The sequence below is a fragment of the Dromiciops gliroides genome, chromosome 3 (genome assembly GCF_019393635.1).
Source record: "Dromiciops gliroides isolate mDroGli1 chromosome 3, mDroGli1.pri, whole genome shotgun sequence".
NCBI lineage: Eukaryota > Metazoa > Chordata > Mammalia > Microbiotheria > Microbiotheriidae > Dromiciops > Dromiciops gliroides.
In genome coordinates this window covers 605,728,760-605,753,056 of record NC_057863.1, presented here as the reverse complement: position 1 = coordinate 605,753,056, position 24,297 = coordinate 605,728,760, and the positions used below count along the sequence as shown (strand labels likewise).

Genomic DNA, 24,297 nt, shown 5'->3' with positions numbered 1-24,297 from the left:
CTCACAACAACTTTGGGAAGTAGGTGCTATTTTTACGCCCATTTTACAGATGAGAAAACCAAGGCAGGCATTGGTTAAGCAAGTTGCCCAGAGTCACACATCAAGTAAGTGTCTGAGGTCATATTTGAAGTCAGGCCTTCCTAGTCACCTAGTAACCACCTAGCTGCCTGCAGTAACAGAAGATCCAGACTGTAATCACAAATTATCAATGAGGTATTAAATAATTGTAAAAGATGACCCTCTATCCTGATAGAATCCTTTCTGACTGAGTCAGAAGAGAATAATACCATTGGCTGGAGAAACAATTTAGCCACACACCCCCTGGGCTTTCACAAAATAAACTCTAAGAACCTCAGAGTAGTTTGAGACTAGCTGAGATTGCAAGCAAGAATTGCTTGTGACTGGGTGGGAAGGAGCAGGGACAGGAGGGAATTTCTCTCCCCTCCCTGACTCCTCCTAATGCTCAATATCAGCCACATAGCTTTGAAGGGGACCAGCAGGACACACAGAGTGGAGACAGGGGCTTGAGGGAAGGGGCAGCATCCAGGAGCATCCAAGAGTCAAGCTGTGACATCACATTTCTTTCACATTGTTTTTCATTTCTGTGAATGAATGATTGAAATGAAATTGGTGCACACTAGGAAGGATTTCAGAATAAAGGGAGCCTTCTTGGAGGAGGTGAGACCACCTGGTATTGTCTCTATGGGGTTTCTGGCCTAGGCTCTTAAGAACAGCAAAGCCCTGGATTTGGAGAGTCAGGAGGACCGGGTGATCTCTGCACCAACACTCACCTCCTTAGCCAAGTCCCTTCTTTCTGTGGGCCTCAGTTTCTTCTCCAAAATGGGAGGATCAGACTGGCCTGCCACTTGTAGTTCTAAAAGCCTATCATTCTAGACCCAGCTCAACTACTTCCTAGCTGTGAGACCTTGAGGTGGTCAAAATAGAGCTTTTTTTTTTTTTTAGTGAGGCGATTGGGGTTAAGCGACTTGCCCAGGGTCACACAGCTAGTAAGTGTTAAGTGTCTGAGGCCAGATTTGAACTCAGGTACTCCTGAATCCAGGGCCGGTGCTCTATCCACTGCGCCACCTAGCTGCCCCAGAATAGATGATCTTTAATCAACACGGGCATCACAACATTCCTAGAAACAGATGGATCACTATGTCCTACCACCGATGTGAACTGAAGTGGGTAAGACTGTGGAGGCTCATGGGTCCTGGGATGGAGGGTCCTGGCTAGCCACAGATTAGCTTCCCAGTGAAAGTGTCATTCTCGGGGATGCCTGGGGAGCTGCAGCTCCTATCTCAGCTGCCAACACTAAAGGGCAAAGTGGAGAGAGCCTCCTCATCCCCTTTCAGGAGCCTCTAGCATCCCAGGTTTCCAGTCCTCTCTAAGCCTCAGCTTCCCCATCTCGCTGCTGAAGCTACAGCCAGAAGATGAAGCAGGAAACAGAGCAGAAGGATAAGGGGGTGGGTAGTAGAGAAGGGAAGGAAGGAGAACTAACGAGGGGACCCTGGGGCATCTGAGCACAGCTCCCTTCACAAAAGTCACAAGCTTTGGTACCCACAGATCATTGAGGGAATTTCATACGGCTAGAAAACACCCTCAAGACTAGCTTTTCCTCTTAACGGACACACAGCAAGGGCAATTCATCGTACTGAGTTTTCTCTGGGCAAACTAATAAAAACAGTAAATAACATTTCTAAGGAGTGATGTGGCCTGATGGTTGGAGGCTAGCCTCTGAATCAGGAAGACCCGGGTAGAAGTTGTGCCTGTGACATATGCTGGCTCTGTGATCCTGGGCAAGTCACGTCATCACTCAGAGCCCCTGGCCATTCTCCAAGATCGGGGGTTACAGATGAATTGTTCATCTGCACCCAAGTGGAAGGGCCCAATTCACTGAGTAAATTAAGTCCCCCTCATCCTGCTTTGAGTAAGGATATAGGGACAAGAAGTCTCAAGCAACTGATCAAATGCTTTTACAATAACAATAACTAGGATTTATATGCAGAGTGCCAGGTAATGAATGAAGTAGATAGAGCACCTGGCTTAGAATCAGGAAGACATCTTCCTGAGTTCAAATCTGGCCTCAGACACTTAATAGCTGTGTGACCCTGGGCAAGTCACTTCACCCTGTTTACCTCAGTTTTCTCATCTGTAAAATGAGCTAGTAGAAGGAAATGACAAACCACCCCAGGAGCCTTGCCAAGAAGCTTGAAAATGACTGAACAACAACAAAGTATTTATATAGTACTTTAAGATTTGCAAAGTATCTTAAATATATTAACTCATTTGGTCCTCACACTGACCATGTGAGATAGGTGCTATTATTATCCCTACTTTACAGATGAGGAAACTGAGGCTGAAACAAGTTATCATTTGCCCGGGCTTTCACAGCCAGTAAGTCTCTGAGGCAGGATTTGAACTTGGGTCTTCCTCATTCCATGTCTAGCACTCTATATACTTTGAATGTGAAATGTCCTTGGATGAACTGGAGTGAGATTGACAGGAAGAATATTTGGATTGGCTGAGGAAACTTAGTCATGTCCTGTGGGGTCGTGTATAAAACTAAAGACAGGGGCAGCTAAGTGGCACAGTAGATGGAGCACCAGCCCTGAATTCAGGAGGACCTGAGTTCAAATCCAGCCTCAGACACTTGACACTTACTAGCTGTGTGACCCTGGGTAAGTCACTGAACTCCAACTGCCTCACCAAAAACAAACAAACAAACAAAAAAGACAAGTTCAGGACTCAGGATATTAGAGCATCTGACAGAGATTAGGATTCCAGGGAGCAGTGAGCAAGGAGAGTGTACTCTAGCTAAACCTTGAGAGTTGATTGGTGGGAATGAAGGAGAAGGTGGGGGAAGAGGGAAGTACTTTGGCTCGAGTTTTGGTTTCTCCCACTCCACTCTGGCTAGAAGAAGACCTTGCAAGCTATACCCTCCTCCCATTGATGGCTTAGTATCATTCCCCTGGGAGAGCAGCAGCTGGTGACAATGTCTGCATTATGAGGCAAGGACAGATTGGACCCAGATTCACATCTCTACAAAGAGCCCAGCAAAGAAACTACACTGTGCTGAAGGAGGAACTGTAAAGTCCCCCCACCCCCCATGAAAGGAGAGAAAAAGACTTCTTCCCTTGGGCACAGTTTCATCTCTGTCACATGTATTCTCTAATCATGAGCTCACTTTCCCTTGAATTCTGTATATATTTGTGGGGAAGCATGTCACAGACTTTTGTTCCTCAACTGACCCACCTCCCATGAGCTACTCTTCACCCCTCCTCAGACACACACAAATCTGGTCACACCTTTGATCTTACCATCACCCACAAATGCATTCAAGACCTCCCAAATCCCCTTATCCAACCATAATCTATTGGCTTTTCACTTCTTCCTCTGCCTTCCTTTATATAACTTCATCCGCACTGTGACCTCCAATCCCTTGACAGCTCAGTTCTCTCCCAGACCATCTCTCCTGCACTAGCCACTCTCTTGGTCCCTTGGTGAACCAATTCAGCTTTCCACTGTCCCCCTCTCTTGAATCCCTAGCCCCTTTATCATATCCCTTATTACTCTGAGCCAAGCTTCAGCCTTGGATGACTCCCACCATTCACCACCTTTGTTCCTATACACATGCTGCTGAACACAACCACTCTGACTGGATCCGCTACAAATTTATACCACATAGCCTCAACTACTGTTAGGCGATCCTAATATTTTTGCTGCTGCTGTTCAGTTGTGCCCAACTCTTTGTGACTCCATTTGGGGTTTTCTTGGCAAAGCTACTGGACCGGTCTGCCATTTCCTCCTTCAGCTTGTTTTACAGATGAGGAAACTGAGGCAAAAAGGGTGAAGTGACTTGTCCAGGGTCACATAGCTGGTAAGTGTCTATGGGCAGATTTGAATTCACAAAGAAGAGTCTTCCTGATTCCAAGCCCAGCACTTTGTCCAATTTGCCACACAGCTGCCCTAATATACCTCAAACCACATTTCAAATAAACCCACTTCTCACTGCCATCCCTCTAGCTTAGGCCCAGGCCCTTACCACCTCATACCTGGACTATTGCAAAGCTGCTGGTGGGTCTGCCTGCCTCAGGTATTCCCTACTCCCATCCATCCTCCATTCAGCCACTAAAGTGATTTTCCTAAAGCTCAGGTCCGATCATGTCACTCCCCTACTCAATAAACTCCAGTGGCTCCCTGTTTCTCTAGAAGCAAACATAAAATGTTCTATTTGGCATTCAAATTAACCTAGCCCCATCCCACTATTCCAGTTTTCTTACACTTTACTCCCTGAAACATACACCTCAATTCAGGAACACCTGTCTCCTGGCGTGTTCCATGAATTAAAACTGCATCTCTCAGTTCTGGGCATTCTTTCTGCCTGTCCTCCATTCGTGGCATGCTCTTCCTCCTTTGCTCTGACTACTGACCTCCCTGCCTTCCTTTAGGTCCCTACTAAAATCTCACCCAGGAAGCCTGTCTCAGTCCCTCTTAATTTTGGTACATTGCCTCTGTGATTGTTTCTATTTGTCTTGTAGATAGCTTGCTTCGTATATATTTGTTTGCCTGTTGCCTCCCCATTAGGCTGTAAGCCCCTTGAGAGCAGGGACTGTCTTTTGCCTCTTTTTGTATCCTCAGCCCTTAGCACAGTGTCTGGCCCACAGAAGGCACTTAATACATGTTTATGGATTCATTCTATCAACTAACTATACCACCTGAGTAAATGCCCTTTCTAAAAGCTACTTAAGTCTGGCTGACGGAATTGTTCTCTCCCAGTAATCAGAGCAGAAAGCACAGCGGTGTGGGGGGGGGCTTCTGAGCTATTGCACCAGAAAAGGTGCTTCCCGGCTCATTGGGGGTATCCTCAGATCCCTGAGAGGATGGATGTGGAAGCCATGCTCTAGGAGTTTGACATATTGGCGTGAGGGGGAGCTGGTAAGGTGGCATTAGAGCATATGTTACATAAAACAACTAACTAAAAAAGCTCCTTGAGCTTTACCAAATGCTTTCCTCACCATCCCTTGAGATAGGTCATACAAGCATGATCAGCCACATTTTGTCATGAGGAAGCTGAAGGAGATTAAAGAATTTGCCCCAAGGCTGAAGGAAGCATTGGAGATGGGATGTAAACTCAGGTATCCTGAGATGATGCCAAATGCCCTTTCCCTTATCCCACATTTGGCTTCATATTAAATATAAATCAAGCTGCAGCCTGAGCCTTTAGCTACAAGCAGAACCCAGTTTGGCTCCATCTAGACAGGTCACTTGATCTAAAAAGGGGCATCCCTAAATAATCTGGAGAAAAGCCACAGCCTCTTCTCTTCTCTGTGGGTCTTGGTTTTCTCTCCTATAAAACGAGGGGGTTGGACCCAATGATCTGACCAAGCCAAAGGTTCTATGAGAGGCTGTAATTCCAGACAGGAAACCCCAGCCTTTTCTTCTTTCTTTCCCATACCTAACAGTGGCACGTTTCAGTGAAAAGTCAGAAGACCTGTATGCCCATGACCAAATCACTGAACCTCTGAGTTCATTTCCTCAGGTATTAAAGAACGATAATATTTGTACTACTTGCCTCACCAGATGATGGTGAAAAAACATTTTTTAAAAAATTAATAAAGTATTTTTTTCCATTACATGTAAAGATAGTTCTCAACCTTTGTTTATACAAGCTTTACAATTTCAGATTTTTCTCCCTCCCTCCCCCCTCCCCTAGACAGCAGGTAATCTGATATAGGTTATATATATATATATATATATATATATATATACACACATAATAACATTAATCCTATTTCTGCATTAGTCATGTTATAAGAGAAAAAAAATCAGAGCAATGATGGAAAACCTCAAAATAGAAAAAAAAACAACAGCATCAAAAACAAAAGAAATAGTATGGTTCATTTAGCATCTATACTCCGCAGTTCTTTTTTTTTTTTTTCTTGGATTTGGAGATCCTCTTCCATCATGAGTTCCCTGGAACTCTTCTGTGCCATTGCATTGGTGAGAAGAATATAGTCCATCACAGTAGATCAACACTCAACGTTGAGGTTACTGTGTACAATGTTCTTCTAGTTCTGCTCATCTCACTCATCATCAGCCCACGCAAGACCCTCCAGGTTTCTCTGAACTCCTCGTGCTCATCGGAAAAAACATTTTTTTAAAAGTTTTATAAACTTAGGCCCCCATAGAAATGTGAATAGATATTATTTCTCAGGCTTCCTGAAATCTCTGGGCCCTTGAGGTCCAGGATCTCATTTTCTTGCTGTCTCAAAGACCTCCAGAGCACAATACAGAGCTGGGGAAGATAAGCAGATCAAGATCCCTTCTCTTCTCCTTCCAAAATAGCCCCACACTTGAAAAAGAGAAACTCTTCAGCCAGGTCCTAGAACAGGGCCCACCACAAGCCCAGGTTGTTTTTCTAGTGCAGATAACTGAAAACACATTGGGGTTGAGGATCCCAAGAAATTCACCAATGTAGAAGGATTTATTATCTATTTCCTTTAAGGCCAGTACAGGGTTGTTTCACCAGTTTCCATTATAGGGGTGGGAAGAGGCTCCTCCTTGGAACGCCTTTTTTTTTTCTTTCCTCCCATTTTTGTTGTTTTTTAGTCATTTCAGTTGTGTCTGACTCTTCATGACCTCATTTGAATCATGACAGAGATCCTGGAGGGATTTGCCATTTCCTTCTCCAGCTCATTTTACAGATGAGGAAACTGAGGCAAACAGGGTTAAGTGACTTGCCCAGGGGCACACAGCTAGGAAGTGTCTGAGGTTGGATTAGTTCTAGGGTCTTCCTGACTCCAGGCCTAGCACTCTATCCATTGCACTACCTCTTTTCCCCCACAGGGACTGTTTATTTAAGGAATTCTATCTCTGACAGAGGAAAGTCCTATGGTCACCCTTTAATGTCTCCTACAAAGTCCACGGACCCTCTGAGCCAACTCCAGGAAAGGAACTCTTAGAATCCCCTTTTTTAAGTGGGAGACAGAAGAGCTTGATATTACTGGGGTCCAGTACTATATTATCTGCCTATCCTAGGGGAATCTTTCTAGATTTCAGGACATAAGGAGAGGGAAGGGAAGTGAGGGGAAGGGAGGGGAGGGAGCGAGGTAAAAAGTCCTTTAGGAAATGGAATTCATATAACCAGAGACTGGGAGGTGAAAAGAACTTCAAAGGTAAACTTCAGAGATTCAATCCCCTCATTTTACAGATAAGGAAACTAAGGTCTAGAGCAGATAAGTGGCTTGCCTGTGGTCACAGTTAGGAACTACAGGAGGCAAGATTCAAACCCAGGCCCTGTGACTCCAAAGCCAGTTTGATGAAGGTTCTTAGAACATAAAAGGTCAGAATGGGGGTGGGGGTAGGGTTGGGGGAACCTTAGAACAGGGAATGTCAGGACTAGAAGAGTCCTTAGAGCATTGAATAAGAAGGCTGGGGCTCAGAGCATAGAGGGGCAAAGCCTGTGAGATGGTCTGTTTTAACCCCCTCCCACCCATCTACAAATCGGATAAGCTAACTCTCAGATGGCATAGGAGCCAGGCAGGGCTCAGCCCCCTGGTTCTTGACTCCCCGTCCCAGGCTCTTGGCTCCTCCATTCAGCTTTTATTATAGGGGAAGCTGGGTTGCACAGTGGCTATAGAACACCAGCCCTGGAGCCAGCAAGACATGAGTTCAAATCCTGCCTCAGACACTTCCTAGCTTGTGACACCGTGGGCAAGTCCCTTAACCCTGTTTGCCTCAGTTTCCTCATCTGTAAAATGAGCTGGAGAAGGGAATGGCAAACTGCTCCAGTATCTTTGCCAATACAAAATCCCAAATGGGGACATGAAGAGTCGGATAAAACTGAAAAACGGCTGAACATAAGCTTTTTATGGTGGTGAGGTGCCTGGAGACTGGGCAGGAGCGGGAAGCTTCCCTGGGGTTCTGGGTATGGGGCCCACGACGATAGAACGAAGACTCAAGAACACATGTTTTTCTACATAGGCAGCTCCCACTCTCTCCTATCGTGCTCTCCCAGAGTCAACATGGCCGCCAGGTTGGGCGGGGGAGGGGTAGTGAGGGTGGGGGTAGAGGCGGAGCCGGGCCCTGAAGGCTGGGCACGAGGGCGGGGTTAGCGTCGACAGAACTTAGAGCGCAGGCGCGACTTCAGGAGCCCGGATGGAGGTACTGTGGGTCGGAGCGGAAGTGGTGGGAGAAGGCCAGGGGTGGGCGGGCAATTGATATCGCATGGGAGGTCGGGGGTAGGAACTCTTGGTCGAGAGCCCCCTATGAACTGAGGGCCTCGGAAAGGGGGCTCTGAGCGTAGAGGACCGAGGAACCCCTCCTCCTCTCAGCTCTCCCTGCCTCCTTCCTCCCGCCCCCCAAAGCTGGCCGCCTCCTTCATACCCCGCCCCTCCGAGTGAGTGAACGACGAAATTCCCGGACACCCCCAAACCCCCTCCGGGGGGAGAAGCAGCTACTGGATTATAGAGCCAGAAGGAGCTTTAGAACTAAGCATGGTAGACCTAGAAGGAACCTTAGAGCAGGAGAAGGAACCTTAAAGTAGGGGGTGGAACCTTAGAGCAGGGGGAGGAAGAACCGGAAGGACTCTTCAACAGGGAATGGGAGGGCCGGAAGGAACTTTAGAGCAGGGGATGGAACCTTAGAGCAGCGGGTGGAAGAACCGGAAGGACTTTTAAACAGGGAATGGGAGGGCCGGAAGGAACCTTAGAACAGGGTGGGGAGGAGCGGGGGCGGAGTTGGAAAGGCCGGAAAGAACCTTAGAACCGAGGAAGGAAGAACCGGAAGGACTCATAGGGAATGGAAGGGCCGGGAGGAATCTTAGAACAGGGGTTTGGGAGAGCGAAGAGGCAGCTTAAGACGGAGGCTGGAAGAACCGGAAAGCCTCTTTAACAAGGACTGGGGGGAGGGGTGGGGAGGGGGCCGGAAGGCACCTTTGAGTGTCGGAGCTAGAAGCATACGCCCGAGGCTTAGGATTGTGGATTTGGAGCTGGCAGGGTTCTCCAAGTCCATCTGGTCCGGTCCAGTCTCATAGATGAGAAAGCCTCCATAGAGGTTATCCATGTACAGACAGTCTTCCGCATGGGTATAGACAAGACAGAGCCAGGACAGGGACCCCGTTCTCCGGACTCCTAGTCCAGCGCTGTTTGCTCGGCGTCCCACGCCGGGAGAGGGGTAGCCACGTCAGCAGGGCCACTGTCGTGGAGAGAAACAAAAGAACGACGTTGTCAAAGCCATAGCTACCCTACATGGATCAGGGTAGCAGACAGTGAACTCCCCGGGGGCCGAGAACGTTTGCGGTTTTGCCTTTTTCATGAGTCCTTGAACAGCACCTGGTACACGGTCTTAGATACTTGATGCCAATGTTGAGCGAGTGAAGATAGAGGGTTCTCTTTGTCTTGGTCTTAGGCAGGGGTCGCCTGCCCAGTTATGATTTGGTTTGCGTTCCCCCAAGATCCCTAACGTCGCTTGAGGCTCTCGCTAGGGACCAATCTGTTCTGTGCCTTTTGGAAGCAGGAAGTTGAAGACACGAGATTGGAAGTTCTTCAGTTCTTACTTTGGGCTCCTAACCCGAGTGACGACTCTCCCAAACTTTAATATGTTCTGTCCATAAATGGGAAAGACCCGAATGGGGGGATACCCCTCCTACTAACGAGGTGACCTTGGCTAATTGTTTCTCTCCACGACTCAGTTTCCATAACTGTCAGTAGTGACTTTGGACCAGACCTCATGTTCTCTGAGCTATCTGCCAGGCCTGAAAGTCGTGGTATAGAGTTTGATGGGATTTGTGGAAGGGAAGACTTAGTGCCTGCCCTACTTTATTTGTGACCTTGAGCAAGTCTCTGTTTTGGGGTCTCAGCCCTGAGTACAATGAAGCCATATCAGTGGAGTAATATTTCTTGTCTTTCCTTTTCCTTCTCTTTTTTTCTTTTTCGACTTATTTGGTTTCTCTCTAGGCCAGGTATAGACTCCAAGTGCTATTCATTCGTCTACTGCAGCTGGATCTAGGCTTGGTAGAGGGGAAAGAAAGGGAAAGAGAAAAGCTGAAGTGGGTCAAGTGTTTCCCCTCGCTCCCACCCCCTTCCCCCAAGGCCTCTTTGGGCAGGGGCAGGGAGCCCGGGAGGAAGAAACCAGGCCCTATTGTGAAGAACAACAACAAAAAAAAGAAAGTGGGGCCTTCTCAGCTTGATCTGTCTCTTTTCCCTAGCCGGTCTCAATTCTTAGAGTCAAATGTTCCCAGATTCCCAAACTGCTGCTGCTCTCTAGGGGTTTCAGACACACGATTTTGAACTGGATTTGCCTGAACCCAACCAGTGTCTTTTTCTCAGTCCCTCCCTTGCTTCCTTCTCTGCCTCATGGAGATGGAGCAAGCTGCAGGCGCCCTCTTGTGCTAAGGAAAGAGCACTGGCTTCTTCCACTTGATTGAATTAAACCAACACTTAATTTCCAGTTTCTATCCCCTATCCTACTTAAAGTGCTTGAAAAGGACTCAGTGCTGGGGAGTAAGGGGAGGAGTGGGGTTTTCTTGGCAAAGATACTTAACCTCTGTTTGTATAAGGAGGGAGTTTGGTGGCTCAGTGGATAAAGCCTAGGCCCGTAGTCTGGAAGACCTGAGTTCAAATCTAATCTCAGACACTTACTAGATATATGACCTTGGGCGAGTCATTTTACTCCACTGGCCAAAGAAATGGAAAACTACTCCAGTATCTTTGCTAAGTAAACCCCATACAAAGAGTAGTAGAGGGGCAGCTGGGTGGTGCAGTAGATAGAGCACCAGCCCTGGAGTCAGGAGTACCTGAGTTCAAATCCAGCCTCAGACACTTGACACTTACTAGCTGTGTGACCCTGGGCAAGTCACTTAACCCCAATTGCCTCACCAAAAAACAAGACAAAACAAAATAAAAAGTAGTAGAGGACTGAACAACAACAGCAACAACTAGAGTGCATGCTCTAGTCACCCAGCCTCCAGTCTGGTCATGGCTTCTTTTCTTGAGCCTCAACTGCCCTCCTACTGAGTACAATCAATATTTCCAGAGTATCACAGGGTCGTGCTGGTAAATGTTTAACAACCGGACTCAAAAAAGTGTGTACATTATTAACTCTTAAGGACAAATCAGTGTGGTCCTATTATACTGCTAAAAAGTTAGCTAGCAGGAATTAAGTAGTTTAAGCTGCCTCCAGCACACCCCCCCATCTAAGCCCCTTTCCAGCTCTGATAGTCTAGAAGTCTGACTGCTAGATAAGGAAATAGTTACCATATCCTTGTGACTGTTTTTGGAGGAATTGCTTATCTTCACCCCCAAACTGCTGACCACCTTAGACTTGTGTTTCCTGTTGCAGTTATCCAAGCTGTACCCACAGTTCTCTAGGGATCCATGGGTACTGCTCATAGCTGGAAAAAAACCCGATGGATGCTCTTTAAAGGGCAATTCTCTGCCCTGGGGCAGTTCAGTTTGTTTTGGTGGCCAAAGAATGGGAAAAGTCTCTTTTTCTATTCCCAGAAGTCTGCAAGAATTTCCCCCTCTAAGTTTGTATTATTAGTAACTTTAACCAGGGCTGCTTAGTGGCAGAGTTCTCCCCTACCCCCATGTTGATTTTACAAACTGTTCAGCAGACAGCTAAGCAGTAGTTTGTGTCCTCATTGCTTTTGTGTTCCTTCAGCACCTGCCTGTGTCCTAGTCCTTAGAATTTCTTAGAACTTAGGACAGACATAGTTGAAAAGGACTCATTGCTGGGGAGTAAGGGGAGGAGAGGGGTTTTCTTGGCAAAGATACCTAACCTCTGTTTGCATAGGAGGCAGTTTGGTGGCTCAGTGGATAGAGTGAGAGGAAAAGTGAAAGACACCTAACAATAATAGCAATAACAACTCATATTGGTAGCTTGTTATAATTACAGAGCACTTTCAAGCTCACTGTTTCATCTGAGAAGTAACCGGAGCTTAAAAAGATGAAATGATTTGCTTAAAGACACATACATGGCTCTTAAGTGGTACAAATGGAACTTTCCTGACTTACTCTCTCCCCTCTACTATATTTTCAGGCCCCAATCCTTCTACTTGCTAACTTTGTGAACTTGAGCATATCATTTCTGCCTTTGGACTGTAGTTTCGCATCCAGAACATTAGAGGGTTGGACTAGATCAGAAGTTCTTTACCTGGGGTCGGTTCCATGAACTTAAAAAAAAAAAATTTGATAACTATTTTGATATAATTGGATTCTTTGGTAATTGTTGTCGTTCAGTCGTGCCTTATTATTTATGACCCCATGGGCCATAGTACACCAGTGTTGTCCATGAGGTTTTCTTGGTAAAGATACTGGAGTGGTTTACCATTTCCTTCTCCAGTGGATTAAGGCAACCAAGTTAAGTGACTTACCCAAGGTCACACAGCTAGTGTCTGTGGAAAGATTTGAAGTCAGGTTTTCCTGACTTCGGGCCCAGTGCTCTAGCCACTGTACTGCCTAGCTGCCTTAAGCCATCCTGCTGTCATTTTCTTCTCCAGTTCATTTTACAGATGAAGAAACTGAGGCAAATAAGTGACTTATCCAGGGTCACCCAGCTATTAAGTATTTCAGGCCCAAATTTGAATTCAGGTCTTCCTGACTCCAGGCCTGGTGCTCTACCCACTGTACCACCTAGCTGCCCTACTCTTTGATGTCACTATGTACTTATTTTATGCGTTAAAAGATACCCTGAGGAGGGGACCATCCACTTCTCCAAAGGTTAAGAACCCCTGGGGTAGGGGCAGCTAGGTGGTACAGTGGATAAAGCACCTGAGTTCAAATCCAGCCTCAGACCCTTGACACTTACTAGTTGTGTGACCCTGGGCAAGTCACTTAACCCCAATTGCCTCACCAAAAAAAAAACTAACCCTGGTTTAGATGATCTATAAGGACCTTCACCATAAGAACTTTGATTCCATGAGAAAGAGAAGCTCAGAGTGGGAGGACAGTGAGCCTGGCTGAGGAGTTCCCTGGGAGAGCAAGACTCCTGGTGAGCTCGGGGACTCTTCCGAGGCACTTGTGCTATTTAGCATTTGGCATCCTTAACACAACAAGGATCGCAGTGTGTCGTTCTCCCTCCCGCTCCCCAGCTTACAATCTAAAAACAGATGTAGAAACATATGTAGGCATGGAGACACATTGATAGCATATTGCCAAGCCATTCATTTTGTTCTTTTGCTCGGAAGGATTTGGGGAGTTTGGGAATTTGGGTGTTGTGAGAAGTGGGGATGGGCAGGGTGCCTGGGTTGGCAGTGCTGATGAGCTTCCCCAAAGAGTCATAACAATGACACCTCCTTGGAGGTGTGGAGCACTTGGTGCTTTGGAACGTGCTTTCTTGTACATTCTCTTAACTGAAACTCATGAAAGCCCTGGGACAGAGGTAAGGCAAGCATTATTAGCCCATGTTAAAAGTGGGGAAACTGAGGCACAGAGCCATTACATGACTCCCAAGATGCAACAACAGTTAAGTGGTGGAACTGGGATTCACCCTTAGCTCTTCTTTCTGCAAATTAGGTGGACAGAATGCTGGATTTTGTGTCAGGAATATCTCAGTTCAAATTCTATCTCAGACACTTAGTTGTGTAATTCCAGGCACGTCATTTAATCTATTAGCCTCTGTTTTCTTATCTGTAAAATGGAGGTAATTATAGCTGCTACCTCACAGGATTGTTCTGAGAATCAGATGATCAAACGAGACACTCTACCTGTCTGTCTATCCATCCATTCATCCATCCATCCATCATCACCTAAACTTTATGTCAATCAGCAAACATTTAATACAGTGACTCCTATGTGCCAGGGACTTTGCTAGGTCCTTGGAATACAGAGACAAAAATAAAACAATTCTCACCCTCAGAAATGTACATTCTTTTTCAGTAAAAATAATAAAAATATTTATAAAATGTACAGAGTCAAGGAAGAGAGGCCCTGGTTCCTGGGGGGATGGAGGAGACAGGAGAGGGGTATTGTGTACGAGGAAAAGCAGCCCAAAGATCAATTCTGCTGGACCAGAGAGTCCCTGGAAGGTGGTGATGTAGAAAGCGCCAGAAAGGTTGGGCCTAAGGTGAGTTGTGAAGGAGCTTTCAATACCAAACAGGAATTTGTATTTGATCCTAAGAATGATAGAAAGCTGCTGGAGCTTTTGGGGCAGTGCAATGGCCCAGAGCAAGACTCCTGGTGAGCTCGGGGACTCTTGGAATGTTTTGGCAGCTGGAGGAAAGATGGATTGGAGAGAGGTGGCAGAGAGAACAGTTAGGAGGGTCTGTGTCCCCTTTCGGATGATGATGGTTGACATTCATTTAGCACTGGTGGCCAGAATGAAGATGGCTTGATCTGCAAAGGAGCACGAAGATTCCCAAGTGACAACACCCTGACTTCCTCGGCTCTTTTCCTTGTGCCTGTAGTTGGGAAAGTTTTCTTCCTTTTGATGGGTTATCGTATGGTCTGTACATAATGTATAGCTGATCTTGCTATTCTTGTTATGCGTCATTTCACGTCTTCCATATTTTGGGGGGTTTTCACAGTTGTCATTTTACTAATTACCCTACTCCAATTTATTAAGCCCATCATTCTCAAATTTGAAAATGCTGGTGGTTTCCAGATTCTTGCTATATTACAAATACATCTGTTATGACTATTTTAATAACAGCTAAGAATACAATCCCAGAAGTGGGATTGCTGGGTCAAGCAGTATGATCAGTTTTGTGACTTTTATTGGCTATTGCCATATTTGTTGTTGTTCTGTTGTTTTTCAGTTGTGTTTGACTCCTCGTGACCCCATGTGGAGTTTTCTTGGCAGAGATACTAAAGTGGTTTGCTATTTCCTTCTCTAGCTCATTTAACAGATGAAGATACTTAGGCAAACAGGGTGAAGTGACTTGGACAGGGTCATATAGCTAGTAAGTGTCTGAAGCTGGATTTCTTCTCATGAAGACAAGTCTTCCTGACTCAAGGCCCAGCACTCTATCCAGTACACCACCTAGCTGCCTGTAATTGCCATAGTTATTGCTCTCCAAAAATCTTGTACCAGTTTGTAGTTCTACCAACAACAATATGAGTACCTGTTTTCTCATAGCCCCACTGGATTTCACAGACTCAGAAGCTATCTAGTCCAACTAGTACCTTTACAAGTATCTCCTCGACACATCTGACAAGTGGTGATCCAAACTTTGTTTTTATTATTTTAGGCTATTTTTGCCATGACCATTTGTCCCACCGTCCCCTACGTTTCTCGCTGGACTGCCCAGCCCTATAGGATGAAGATACTTGCATGGAGACCATTCGTTAAGGGCTTAAATGGGGAAGGGCATGTCTGTCTTTCTGTCCATGTCTGCACTCGGAATCTATTCTCTAAATTCCTGGATCCCAAAGAGGTGACCATTAAATGCCACTAAATCAATCAACCAGCATTTATTAAGCATATGTTGTATTCAGGCTCTGCATTGGGTGTAAGAAATTTTTCCTCACACCAACAAGCTAACATTCGCCCCTTCAAAACTTACAGCTTAATAGTGCTTGCCATCTCTTGGCACTGGCCTAGCCTTCAAGAACCTAGGGACGCCCTACATGCTATGATGGAGCATCAGAAGACTTTACTGGAAAAGCTGGGAACAAGTACCAATGTCACAGGCAGTGTGGCACAGTGGATAAGAGAGCTGGCCTTTAAGACAGGAAGACATGGGTTCAAATCCCACCTTGGACACATACTAGCTGTGGGATCTTGAGCAAGTCACTTAACCTCCCAGCACCCAGGGAAACTCTTGAAGACTGTAAGTGACAGAGGCAGGTACTGGCCTTCATTGGTAGAGTTTCTTCCCCCAGTTCCCTATGCTAATGAAATCACAATTCCAGCTCTTTTCCCCATTGCTGACTCTTACTTAGATTCAGAATATAGAAGCCTTTCCCACCTGCCTGGTCCTGGTCTCCCATAATTAGATCTTTTCCCACACACCAACATAGAAGGATAGAAGACCACAGGGAAGGAAGCCAAGTAGGGATAATAGCAAGAGCTCCAAGTGGGAGGCCTGGGTTTGAGTTCCAGCTCTACTACTTACTAGTTCTTTGTTTTTGGGCAGACAATTTATGCTTGATGTTAGGGGGGAACAACTTCCTAACAGTTAAGACTAGCACAGAGTGGAATGGGCTGCCTTGGGATTTAGGTGGTTCTCCCTCACTGGAAGCCAGATGGCCTCTTGTCAAATATGATGTAAAAGGGGAATGAACAGCCACTAAAGTCCCTTCCAAAGTCCCCACAGTTCTGTGATTCTGCCCCTTTGGGCCTGCACTTCTTTCAGTGAAGTCCTGTGCCTTTCTTTTGCACCCATCTCATTCTTTCTTGCATTATAATCCTTTGTGTACATGTCTTTCTCTCTTTGGGAGAGAGAGTGATGTTGTGGAAAAAACATTGGATTTGGGTCAGGAGACTAGATTTTGAATTATAGTGCTGCCTCTTACTAGCTTTCTGACTGTGGGCAGTTTACCTCCCACTTGAACTGGACCAGATGAGCTCTGAAGTTCCTTCCAGCTTGAAAATTCCTCGATCCTTTCAGCATGATCTACATTATAACTAGAGAGAGTGAGCGTGGCACAGTGAGGAGAGTGTTGGACTTGGAGTCAGGGAGGACTTGAGGCTCAAATCCCACTTTGCATACACACATACATGAGTGCACTACGTGACTCTGGGCAGTTGTTTAACCTTTACCACCCTCAGTTTCCTTATCAGTAAAATGGGGATAACACTTCCCTCCCTTATGAAGATCAAATGAGCTAATTTAGGTCAAGCCCTTTGCAAACCTTAAAATGCTTAATAAAATGTGAGATTGTCTTTGTCCCTGACTCCCCATTGCTTCCTGCATCAGGCTTGGCATCTAGCAATGACTTCAGAAACCTTTGTTGAATTGAAGTCCCTTTCGTCTCTCAGAGTCTATGATAGTGCATGGTTCCAGTCCAGCTGGGGATAGTGAAAAGGTTGATGATAGTAGGTCAGGTCTGTAGCACATGTGTTCTGGGATCCCAATACTGGCCAGAAGGTCAGCAAGCCTGGCTTCCTAGCTCACTACCTTTGTGGGTAGGTGGGGTGGGGGAGCAGTCTCTGTGTATGTGCTCAGCCCCATGTTCCAAGTGCTGCCTTCTGTATAGCATTTGTGGGGCTGGGAATAAGCTTTCCCTTTGTTTGGGGAGTTGGTGGGTTGGGTCATGACTATCATCTTCAACTCATTTTCATCTTTTCCAGTGGGGTTCTGGGACGAGTCGCTCCCTATTATTTTGTATTTAATGTTCCACATATTCTTTTTTTTTTTTTTAGTGAGGCAATTGGGGTTAAGTGACTTGCCCAGGGTCACACAGCTAGTAAGTGTTAAGTGTCTGAGGCCGGATTTGAACTCAGGTACTCCTGAATCCAGGGCCGGTGCTTTATCCACTGCGCCACCTAGCCGCCCCAATATTCCACATATTCTTGCATAGGTAGATAAAAGAATTACTTTTGGTCATAGAATCAGAATTAGGATGGAAACTCTGTGGGTTTTTCATAAAACATCTTCTGTCCAGGTGCAATGGCAGGACGACAAGGAGAACACGCCTCATCCCGTTCTCTCCTTGGCTAGGTCTCTATGTTTTGGAAGCTTTTGGTTTCATATAGTTTAGAGGCAGACTATTTGGGATGGTTACAGCTTTTATAAATGTTATTCTTAGGTTTGGACAGGGCCTAGTAAATACTTATCAGCTGCCTGCAATTGTGGGTAATAGTTCAGTCTGTGATAATGCTCTAGTCCCCATTCAGATAATCAGGTAAATAGTGTCTTTTGAGCCCATGTTTGTAGTACAGGCATTTGTCTCTCCTCCATAACAGCTTGCCAGCTTCTGCTGTATCGTTCTAGCTACCAGGGAAGTCTTAGTAATGATGATTTATATAACTAATAATTCACCTTTTTGAAGCAGAAAACTTTTTCCACAATCAGCATTGTATAGTGGAAAAAGGATTGTTTCTGGAGTCCAAGGCCCTGAGTTCAAATTCCACCTAGGATACTTATAACTTGGGTGACTTATAGCAAGTTATTTTAGCCTCTCTGGACCTCAGTTCTTCATCTGTAAAATGAGGGGGTTTGGCTAGATTACTTCTGACATTCTTCCTAGCACCTCTTCTGTGAACTGTGGAGACCCTGAGTAGTGAAAGTTTTATTATCTCCCTTTTTACAGATGAAGAAATTGAGGCTCATCCAAGTAAAATTACTTGCTCAGAGTTACAGCATGGCTGAGAAGAAGGCCGACCCTGGCTGGTGATGCTGCATTTCTCATTCTGGACTCTGGGGTAGCTCTGGTTTCCTGCACATGTCTCACAGCTCTTGTATTCTGCTTGGTTTCAGATGCCCTAAATAACCTACTGTGAGAGGATGCAGCTTGGGGAGCCATCCCAGAAAGATGTGCTGAGGTTCGCAGTAGTCTGCCGCTCCTTGACGTTGGTCCTCCAGGTCAGTGTGTGCTCTGGTCCCTCCACATCTGGGCCGGCCCTCACCATGAGGTCTGGAGCTAATGAAGGCCTGTCTTGACCACAGCCATTTTTGGGGTGATGATGACTCACAGTCCCTGGAGAGACATGGGGCAAGTCTTAAAACATCTTTACTTTATAGGTGAGGAAACAAATGAAGTGACTTCCCCAAGGTCACCCAGCCAGTAAAGAGCAAAGGCAGGACTGATTCCCTGGTCTCTGATGACCCCATTTCCGAGGTGTGTTCCATTGCCCCATACACACTAGATAGGGTCATTTTCCAGGGATGTGGGCCAGGGAGTAGACAGAGGTTGGGCGAGGATGTCCTGCCTAGCTCACAGTTGTCTAAGGTGAGTTTGGAACATTGAGGCAGCTCAGAGGTATAGTAGGGAGAGCATAAGAAGATGAATTAAAATCCTGCCTCAGACACTTGTTTAGTTGTGTAACGGAGCAAGTCACTTACAAGTCTTCCTTTGCCTTGGGTTTCCTCATCTGTAAAATGGGGATAATAAGAGCACCTCCCTCCCAGGGTTGTTGGGAGGACACCGTGAGATAATGTGTGTGAAGTGCTTGGGATAAGTGCTAGCTTTATTACTATTCATTTTCCTTTGGGTAGCTCTCTGGGAAGATGGAGAGAGGAGCACAGTGGGAAATGCAGATGATGAATTATTAAGAAAAAGAAAAGCTGCAAGGATGCCTTGGCAGGGGAGGAGGTGGGCAGGGGGCCTCTGAGCCAGGTGGAGGCTCCTCACCTAGGCCCCCTTGGCTTCTCTCCCCAGGCTCTGTTCAATGTGCTCATCCCTGATCATGCCGCAGACGCCTTCTTGCCACCCCGCCTGGAGCCCACCGGTTTTGAGGACCAGCTCGTGGAGTGGCTCCTGGGGGGCTTGTCCCGCTGGGATGCGGAGCACTTCCTCTTCATCGCAGAGCACGGCTACATCTACGAGCACAGCTTTGCCTTTTTCCCGGGCTTCCCCCTGGCCCTGCGCACAGGGGCTGAGCTGCTGGGGTGGCCGCTTCAGGGGCTGCTCACCCTCCGCAGTCGCCTCTTGCTCACTGCTGCCCTGCTTAACAGCCTGTGCTCGGTGCTAGCGGCCTTGGCACTCTATGAGCTGGGCTGCCAGGTGTTGCGCTGCCACCGCCTGGCCCTCCTCTCGGCCCTGCTCTTCTGCCTCAGTCCCGCCAATGTCTTCCTGGCGTCGGGCTACTCCGAGAGCCTCTTTGCCCTCCTGGTCTTCAGTGCCATGAGCCAGCTGGAGAGGGGCCGAAGGGGCTGGAGCACTCTCCTCTTTGCCTTCGCCACTGGCGTGCGTTCCAATGGGCTCATCAATGTCGGCTTCCTTCTCCACACCCAGTGCCGGCACTTTTTGTCTTCTCCTTCCTCGGGACCCCTTCCTGGGACCCTGTGGAGGCTGCTGAGGCTGGTGGCCTTTCTGCTGCTGATGGCCCTTGGGATTGGCCTTCCCTTTGCTCTGTTCCAGCTCTATGCCTACAGCCAGTTCTGCTGGCCCCATTCACCCCGCCTCATCCCAGCGCCCTTTTTACAGCTGGCCAAGGACAAGGGGTACCGGGTCCCAGCAGGCGACCAGCCCAGCTGGTGCACCTGGCGCCTGCCCCTCATCTACAGCTATGTCCAGGATGTCTACTGGAATGTAGGCTTCTTAAGGTACTTTGAGCTCCGGCAGGTGCCCAACTTCCTGCTGGCAGCACCGGTGGTAGTGCTGGGGGCCTGGGCAGCCTGGATCTATGTGACTGCCAACCTCTGGAACTGCCTTACGCTTGGGCTTCTGAGGAATGAGGGCAGAGGTGACAAGAAGTCGGGGAAGCCTCCCCCCGGATTCCACAGCCCACAGGTGTTTGTGTACGTGGCCCATTCTTCCGCTCTTCTGCTGTTTGGAGCCCTGTGCATGCATGTGCAGGTAAGGGGCAGGGGTGGGCCTGAGACGACGAGGAGCTGGCTTCCACTTCTGCTTTCCTGGGCAAGCCCCCAAAAAGAAGGGATGGCCCAGGTGCTCTCGAAGAGCCTTCCGGCTTTTAGGTGGATTGCTTGAGCTCCAGGAGGGAACAGACTGCATATGTGCCACTCTCAGGGCTATGTGTGTGTGTGTGTGTGTGTGTGTGTATGTGTGTGTATGGGGGGTGTATTCTGTGTGCTGTGTGTGGTGTATGCTGTGTTATGTGTACTATGTATGTGTGATGCGTGTGTGTTCTATGGGGTGTGTGGGTGTGTATTGTGTGTGGGTGTGTATTGTGTGTGGGTGTGTGTATTGTGTGTGTGTGGGTGTATTGTGTGTGTGTATCGTGTGTGTATTGTGTGTATTGTGTGTGTGTGTGTATTGTGTGTGGGGGGGTGTATTGTGTGTGTGGGTGTGTATTGTGTGTATTGTGTGTGTGGGTGTGTATTGTGTGTGTGGGTGTGTATCGTGTGTGTGGGTGTGTATTGTGTGTGTGGGGGTGTGTATCGTGTGTGTGGGTGTGTATTGTGTGTATTGTGTGTGTGGGTGTGTATCGTGTGTGGGGGGGTGTATTGTGTGGGTGTGGGTGTGTATCGTGTGGGTGTGGGGGTGTATTTTGTGTATTGTGTGTGTGTGGGTGTGTATTGTGTGTGTGGGTGTGTATTGTGTGTGGGGGTGTGTGTATTGTGTGTATTGTGTGTGTGTGGGGGTGTATTGTGTGTGTGGGGGGGTGTATTGTGTGTGTGTGGGTGTGTGTATTGTGTGTGTGGGGGTGTATTGTGTGTATTGTGGGTGTGGGTGTGGGTGTGGGTGTGTGTGCCTGCGTGCAGGGTGGGGCGGGTGTATTCACTTTACAAATATGATCTCATTTGAGCCTTACCACAGCCCTGTAAAGTCGATACTACAGCTATTGTCACCCCCACTTTAGAGATGAGACAATGGAGTCTCGGAGCAGTTCATAAGAACTTAGAGACAGACCTCAGAAACCATCCAGGCCGCCCCCCTTAATTTACAGAGAAGGCCGAGTCTCAGAGTGGTTAGGACCTAACTCTGGTTACCTAGGTTGAGCCCAAGTCTTTCCTGACCCCAAGGCCAGAACAGTGGAGGGAGGCCTGGGCCCTCAGGGCAATCTTGGGAAAGTCCCACTGCCCTCCAGCTGACCCTCCTGGGCCTGCTCTGAGCCAGGCTCACAAAGGCTGTTTGTAAAGGTCTTTGCGATCTGTGCCTGGGAGGCTGGGGAAGTACAGAGTAGCTTTCTCTGTTTGCTGGTGGATTAGTCAGGAGAGCCAGTGCCAGGGGAGAGCCTGGAGGATGGCGGCCAGCTGGAGGCTTGGCTCCTCACCCCCAAGAGGGAGAAGGGTGAACTGCAGGCATTTCTTCCGCCCGCTTCCCCCACTCCCTCCCCTTCCCCCTCCTCCTCTGTCCTTTTCCCCTTCCCCCTGTCCTCCCTGACCTCCTCCCCTTCTACCTCCCTCTTCTTCTTCCCCTACTCCTCCATCCTTTTCTCCTTCTCCTTCTTCCTCCTCCCTCCTCCTTCCCCCTCTTCTTAGCTCTCCCTCCCCCCTCCCCTGCCTCCCCACCCAGCCCAGCTTGCATGTTCTAGACCTCAGCTGGAATTGGACTCCATAGGATTTTTAGTATTGATTGACCCATTATTGTGGTGATTAGGTTGTAGCTGTTTATTTCTATCACAGAGGTTGCCTGGCTGATGTCACACACCTTTATAAAGTAAGACCCCAAGCTCCACAGTTTGTCTTCCAGGGTAATCAATTTGTAGTACATGACATGGGGCTGCAACAGCCCTGAGAGGCAATGGGGCACGTTGGGCGGAAACAGAGCCAGTTGGAGATGGTTACAGCTTATATAAATGTGCGGTTCCCCTTCCTTCCTGTGGTTTCCAGGTTCTCACCAGGTTCTTGGGCTCCTCCACTCCCATTGTGTACTGGTTTCCAGCTCACCTGCTTCAGGACTGGGAGCCCCTTTTGTGGACTCAAGAGACTGTTCCTGGGAAGACCCCTGCTGTGGGCTCTGTGGTGGGACCAGGGGCCTCAAAGAATCCGATTTGGGGCCTTCTCTGCAAATGGAGTGCTTGCTCTAGAGTCACATGGGCCATTCTGGGCTATTTCCTCTCTTACTGGCTCCTGGGACTGCTCCTGCACTGTAATTTCCTGCCTTGGACATGACCCAGAGCCCCAGAGGACAGCCAGGCCAGGCTACAGACTTTCCCAAGGGGCCTGAAACTAGCAAATCGAGTCCTGGGCGTACTTGAAATAGAAGTCCTCAACCACAGTGCTTTCGAGCAAGTTGCTTGAGATTTCCAAGGACACGAATGACAGGCCCTTTGGCCAAGGTTTTCTGCCAGGTCTTATGTGAAGCTGGGTCTGTCTGATCAGCCCACCCTCAGAAAGCTCATTAAGCCTCCCACCTGCCTACTTTATGCTACTTAATAGAATCTCACAATCGGAAAGGACTCCAGGGCTGCAGCCAGGCCTTCCTGTGCCTGAGTCACCACCTCCTCAACACTGTCTCTTCTCCACTTTAAGAGCACCGGTGACTTGGTTACCAGTACCCCTTCCCAGCCATTTGAGCCCCTATGTCCTTTCCTATCCAGGACTCATGGAATAAACCTGTCTCCAATCTTTGTAGCATCTGTCTTCTCCTGGCATCTCTGTTCTGGGCTGAGAGGGCAGTGTGACCTCCCCAGGAGGATGAAGACCAATGGAGGTTTTCCCAGTGGAGGGGCAAGGCCAGAGGGCTACCTGGCTGAGGAACACTAGGGATTCACCCATGCTATAGCAGGGAGCAGCACTGTCCAGAAAGTGTCACCTTCTCTGATAACCTTGACCTACTGAAGCTGGAAATATAAGTATAAGAGCACCCCAGGACTCTCAAAGAAGAGAGCCAGATTAAAAATGGAGTCCCCATTCTCCCAGGAGTACCAAGTCGGCTGGTTTGTCATCATCCTGCTGCTTAACCCTTGGCGAAATCACTTCCCTTTGCCAAGACTCAGTTTTCTTTTCTGTAAAATAAAGGACTTGAACTGAATACCATCTCAAGGCCCTACTGCCTTAACATCGGATTATTTTATGACTAAGATATCCTCTTGCTGCTCTAGTAGGATCTGGAAACCAAATGGAAATTTAGAAGGAGTTCAGGAACATCTGTCTGAGGAGGAGGAGGAGAGAACCTCTGGAATGGGCAGAAGTGGACAGACCACATGTAAAGAGAAGTGTTTCAGAAAAAATTTCAGGAAGTGTGCTGATTCTTGTTGTTGTTGTTGTTGTTGTTGTTGTTGTTGTTTTTGCGGGGCAGTGTGGGTTAAGTGATTGGCCCAGGTTCACACAGCTGTGGGGCTGTAGAAGCCCAACACCACAATCTAGAGAACTGGACCAGGTGGAAAATTAGATGTCCCAGCAGCTGAAGCAAAGTAAAGCCCAGGAAGAAATGGAGATTACCATCAAATAAGAGAGAGGAAGGTCAGAGGGACCTCACAGAGAAGAGACTTAAGGAAAATGGTTACAGAGCCGCTGCAGGTGACTCCCATATCACCACATCTACTGCCATCACCTCCTGGGTGCCCCATGGGTAGCTTACAGTGTTCAAATCGGGTGGCTAGGTGTTGCAGTGAATAGGGCACTGGCCCCTGGTGTCAAGAGGACCTGAGTTCAAATCTCAGACACTCATTAGCTGTGTGACCATGGGCAAGTGACAACACCAATTGCTTTAAACATCCGGGGCCATCTCCAGTCATCCTGATGTATATCTTGCCACTGGGCCCAGATGCTCTGGAGGAGAGAGTGAAGTCAGTGACCTTGCACAGCCCTCCCTCACTTAAATCCAATTCAGGGCAAATAAT

The 24,297-nt window shown here is 47.7% G+C and overlaps 1 protein-coding gene across 5 annotated transcripts; it reads left to right on the top strand.

Moving 5' to 3' along the window:
• Positions 1-8,128: 8,128 nt before the first annotated feature.
• Positions 8,129-24,171, top strand: PIGV (phosphatidylinositol glycan anchor biosynthesis class V). 5 transcript variants are annotated; one of them, XM_043990430.1, is made up of 5 exons: positions 8,927-9,338; positions 18,198-18,277; positions 18,365-18,469; positions 19,266-20,405; positions 22,343-24,171. In XM_043990430.1, the coding sequence occupies exons 3-5, from the start codon at positions 18,392-18,394 to the stop codon at positions 22,622-22,624; spliced, it is 1,500 nt and encodes a 499-aa protein (XP_043846365.1). In that variant the 5' UTR covers positions 8,927-9,338; positions 18,198-18,277; positions 18,365-18,391; the 3' UTR covers positions 22,625-24,171. The 5 variants fall into 5 exon arrangements, with proteins under 5 accessions (XP_043846363.1, XP_043846362.1, XP_043846365.1 ...); XM_043990428.1 differs by lacking the exons at positions 8,927-9,338; positions 18,198-18,277 and adding an exon at positions 8,129-8,166; XM_043990427.1 differs by lacking the exons at positions 8,927-9,338; positions 18,198-18,277 and adding an exon at positions 8,257-8,401.
• Positions 24,172-24,297: the final 126 nt, after the last annotated feature.

Bases quoted from the DNA above. Each gene is read 5' to 3' on its own strand.
- PIGV (XM_043990428.1), top strand. From the start codon at position 18,392: ATGCAGCTTGGGGAGCCATCCCAGAAAGATGTGCTGAGGTTCGCAGTA. The intron at 18,470-19,265 runs GTCAGTGTGTGC...TTCTCTCCCCAG, and splicing joins CCTTGACGTTGGTCCTCCAG to GCTCTGTTCAATGTGCTCAT. The intron at 20,406-22,342 runs GTAAGGGGCAGG...TGTGGTTTCCAG, and splicing joins CCCTGTGCATGCATGTGCAG to GTTCTCACCAGGTTCTTGGG.